The sequence below is a fragment of the Triticum aestivum genome, chromosome 7D, assembly GCF_018294505.1.
Source record: "Triticum aestivum cultivar Chinese Spring chromosome 7D, IWGSC CS RefSeq v2.1, whole genome shotgun sequence".
NCBI lineage: Eukaryota > Viridiplantae > Streptophyta > Magnoliopsida > Poales > Poaceae > Triticum > Triticum aestivum.
Genome location: NC_057814.1, coordinates 193,026,710 through 193,031,264, shown reverse-complemented (window position 1 = coordinate 193,031,264; position 4,555 = coordinate 193,026,710). Strand labels below are relative to the sequence as shown.

The 4,555-nt window shown below is 47.4% G+C and overlaps 1 protein-coding gene across 1 annotated transcript; it reads left to right on the top strand.

Moving 5' to 3' along the window:
- Positions 1 to 317: 317 nt before the first annotated feature.
- LOC123167763 (uncharacterized GPI-anchored protein At4g28100) lies at positions 318 to 3,253 on the top strand. The gene is made up of 2 exons (XM_044585626.1): positions 318 to 1,094; positions 2,698 to 3,253. The coding sequence occupies exons 1-2, from the start codon at positions 420 to 422 to the stop codon at positions 3,034 to 3,036; spliced, it is 1,014 nt and encodes a 337-aa protein (XP_044441561.1). The 5' UTR covers positions 318 to 419; the 3' UTR covers positions 3,037 to 3,253.
- The last annotated feature ends 1,302 nt before the right edge of the window (positions 3,254 to 4,555 follow it).

The window sequence follows — 4,555 nt, the reverse complement described above, 5'->3', positions numbered from 1 at the left end:
ATTTCATCTGGTTGCTTCATAAAGTGTTTGAAATGTATGCGGGCAGCGTTGAATAGCGGCCTTCCATATCTATGTCGCGGGAGAAATTTTACCGGTCGCCGTTTAAGATGCCTTCCCATTATATTCAGTCAGTTCGTATTCCATCGCCTCAGTTCTTAATTTTTTTAGAAAAATGGAGGCAAAAGATTTGCCTTATCGATTAATTAAGAAGAAGAGAATTGCCCGGTTAATTAACGGAAAACCGGGCGAAAGCGAAAGTTCTCAAATCTTGGAGGCCCGACGTCTGGCATCTCTATCTATCCGTTTCGTTGCGACCTACTACACTCCACTCGCTGTTTCAGTCTCCACCAACAAAAAGAGCACACTACCCTGCCGGCTCATCCCCGCTGCCCGAGCACCTACGCACAGACTAGGCAGCAATGCGTCGCCTCCACTACACCATCACCATCCTACTCTCCGCCACCTGCCTCCTTCACGCCATGGGGTCGCCAGCACTGCCTGACCCGGCGTCGCTCGAGCCGTCCCTGCTCTTCCCGTCGGCCGGCGCCTCCCAGGCTCAACCCGCCGCGGCATCCACCATCCCGGCATTCCCCGAGCAGTCCGAGGCCGCGGCCACGTCCTCCGTCTGCCAGCTCACTCCCTCCCCGCCGCTCCTCCCGGCCGTCCTGGCCTCCTGCAACGCCGGCAGCGCCGGTGGCGGCGTCCTCCCGCCGCGGCTGCGGTGCTGCCCGGCCCTGGCCGCGTGGCTGTACGCCGCGTACGCGCCCACCGCGTTGGGGAGCGACGGCAGCAGGTGGTCGAAGCTTCCCGCCGCGGCGGCGGACGTGACGGACCTGCCGCTGCTGCCGGACGACGTGGAGGAGTGCGCGGGCGCCGCGGAGCGCGCGCTGAGGTCCGCGGGAGCGACGCTGCCGCAGCCGCAGGCGGGGAGCAATAATGGGACGACGTGCGACGTGCCCTTCTGCTACTGCGGGATAAGACTGAGGCGGCCGGTCTGCGCGCTGCCGGCGGGCAGGGCTGCGAGGAGGCTGGAGAGGGACTGCGCGCGGCCGGGGCTCGCCGGCTGCTCCCGGTGCCTCCGGGCGCTGAACCTGGTGAGGCTACACATTCAGAACTCCTTTCCTTTTCGCCGCAGAAAGAAAAAGAACTGCAGTACTATGTTCCTCGGATGCTCCCGTGGTGCAGGTGCACGCATGCCTCACAGAACCACTAACATTTTTTGGTGGAAACTTAAACTGTGAGCTTTGATGAATTCTAATCAAGTAATCATGTTACTTTTTCTTGAAGAGATAAAACCCAACCCTTTTTATCTGTTTAGATGTCAGGGACACAGAGTAGGATAAGTATTTCAGTAACATCTTGATATTCTTGAGCATCATGAATAGCATACTTACAAACATATTCCAAATACGCGGAGCAAGGTGGGTTATATTCATTACCAAACACCAAAACCAAAACTTGGCGAGATTGAGTTGAGCTTGCATATATAGGCATCAGAATACACAAATACGCGAGGCAAATGAAGAGGGCGCGCCCCGATCACGAGGAGTGTCGTATGCGGTGTGCGGTGGCCCCGCCCGCGGCAAGTGCACTTATCGGTAGGCAAATTGGCGGTCCCAATCCCTTCAAAAAACAAAATCCCGGGTCCCAGTATTTATCGGTAGCCAACAAGGAGTCACGGAAAATGTCGTGCAGAATTCAGGTCCCGGGCTATACATGCCACTGCAGAACACTCATCTCTGTCATAGGAACAGTGCGAAAATCCATAGTAGTAAGTCGCAGTCACGGACAGGGACATCTACTGCATGCCTGAACTTTCGTATTGTCCGGGTAAAACTTAACTGAATGGGAGCAAGAGTACATGTGCACGCTTTACCATTTTGTAGTAATAAAACCGTTAAAAACCCTATTGTAGTAGTAAATAAACCTGGTGAACCTAAACCATTCAACTGAATTTCCCCTGGAAGGATTGAATGATGATGAAACTATTTCAACCAGCGGTCCGGGGTGAATGGGTAGGGCCTGGAGGAGCATGTAGGGAGCATGATTCGGTTCAGAACACCATGCCTACTCCACTCCACTCCTTTATTACCACTTTCACTTTGAGTTCAGAACTCGATGCCCACACTGATTCCTCTTTTTCACCTAAAAAGGATCACAAGCAAGGCATCCCACCCAAGCCGAATCATTTGCTTTCTGAAGCAGACCGCTTCCAAGGACAAAGAATTGGTTGCTTTAACAGTAATTTTTCGGCACAGCAAGCCCAGTAATTTAAGGAAAGACGTCAAGGGAAATGTCTCCGTCTGAGGCTCGACAGAGATGTACCATGCGTCACATGACCTGTGCTCAGAGTTCCGAGAGATGCGGTAGCGGCCCTAGCACTGTGGCATCGTGTCGCATGGGCTGGCTGGCATGCGGCATGCTCTGCGCCAGCTTGTGTGAGAGCGAGGGTTTTGTTCCTTTGTCTCAACTGGAATCTCTATCCCTCTCTACGGGGCCCGGATCAGCAACCTGTGGTAACAAATAACATGCATGATTTATTTGAGCTACACAGTTCCTGGACATCGGTGAATTTTGCAGTTTCTTTCAAAATTACTGTCGCTCACTCCCGTGAGTTGGAGTAAGCTAGATCATTTTGTTGCCTGGAAACCTAATCATCTCGTCCCTTTTTGTGTGGATGACATGCATGCATTGCAGCTGAACGCCATTGGAGAGAAGAACGCCACGTCGGGGAAGGCCAATCATGGGGCGAAGCCACGTGAGCGTGACTGCCAGCTCATGGGGCTGACGTGGCTGCTGCAGCGGAACGCCATGCGGCATCGGGCGGCTGCTACGGCGGTCCTCCAGGCTCTCATGGCGGCCGAGGAGGCGGGCGCTACCAGCGCGCCCGCCACGTGCTCGCTCCCCGTGGACGGCCTGCCGCTTGCCGTCGCATCGTCGGAGATCAATGGCGCCGCCGATGCGTCCCCCTTGGGCAGCCTGCTTCTTCGCTTTCTGCTGGGGACGTCTGCCTTCATCTTGTCCCGGCGGTTCTGAGCAAAATCTGATCTTCGCTGCGCGGTTTCTTGCTATTTCTTCGTTGTTTTGCACTTCTGATGTTGAATTAGTAGTTGTTCAATTTGTTTGTACTTCTGATGATGTTTAGTTCTTGAAAGGCTAGGGACTAGAGAATGGACTTCGTTACTGTAATTATATGCAATCCCGGTGGGGATGCCTAATCTAGTGAGCGTGCATTGCATCTGCATTTAAACAACATCCTACGTACGAAAACGCATTTCACGGGCATGGTCCACCCAGAACTGTAGAAATGATCACATACGAGCAGTCGTCCTTGGCTACTGGCTGATTGACACATGGCGCATTCTACGGATAATCGTGGTGCCTCGAAACAGCTCCCTACATAAATAAAAACAAAAACACAAAAAATAGTCCATGTATGATCTAGTTTCAAACGCATTGAAACGAGAAACACAATGATAAAACTATTCGTAATTTGGACACTTGGTTCAAGAGTTGTGATAATATTTATTTTTTTCTTTCTTTTTGGAAACCTCGAAAAACACTAGTGATCCAGCTTTAGGTGTTTGCAGCAACGAGACACTTCATGTTAAGCTCTCATTCCTCCTGTACTAAGATTCTCGAAGAGTAATTTTTTTTCTATCAGTTATGTCTCAAATATAAAATCATATGTAAAGATATGGCATCCCTGCTTCAAGCTATTTAAAAAGGAAAAACACCAAGTACATGTACACTAAAAGTTTACTTACTGAAACAGAAAAGTAAATAACTTAAATACAAAACACAAAATTTCAAATTAAAATAAATGGGCAGTTCAATTTTAATTGAAATTCTAAGTGAAAATAAATAGAAATTACAAAATCTAAAGAATAAGTAAATAGAACTTAAGTGAGTAAAAAAACCTCAAAATTCACATAGGAAAACACATGAAGGTCACAGAAGACGGAACAAAAAATCCAAGAGTATAAAGACGAAAAATAAGAAAATTCTCGTCGAGAAGAAAAAGGAACTTCAAATGAAGTTTTGACAAAAAAGAACTTCACGGAACTAAAAATTTACGAAAGTTCAAAGATTAAACGCAAGTAACCTTAGCGGAAAATAATAGGAAAGTAAAAAAAAAGACTAGTTCACGTCGGGGGACCCAGGAAGTTCCAGAAAAGGAAAAAACTGAGGAAATTCATTATGCGATCTAAAAGTTCATATATTAATTGTGAGTAGGTTAAAACAAACTCGAAATTCACTGAAAAAGTAATTCAAACAATTCATAGAGATAAACCCTACAACCTTTGGTAGTGAACAAAAGAAAATTTAATAAATACTTAAAAATTTGCTGCTAAAAGTTCGCATTCTGATTCCAAAGCAGTTCAAACATAAAAAAAAGAAAACAAAAAATTTGAAGCTCAAAAATCAAACCCAATGAAGTTCCATATATAAATTGGCGAAGTTCATCAGACTATTTTTTAGGAAATTCGAAGATTAAATATAATTAAGTTTGAAAAAAAACAATAGTAAAAATAAAAAGTAGATGTGCATCCTA

What these genes read in the sequence shown, in the direction of transcription:
- LOC123167763 (XM_044585626.1), top strand. Translation starts at nt 420, where the DNA reads ATGCGTCGCCTCCACTACACCATCACCATCCTACTCTCCGCCACCTGC. An exon ending in GCCTCCGGGCGCTGAACCTG is followed by an intron (nt 1,095 to 2,697) that starts GTGAGGCTACAC and finishes CATGCATTGCAG; the next exon opens with CTGAACGCCATTGGAGAGAA.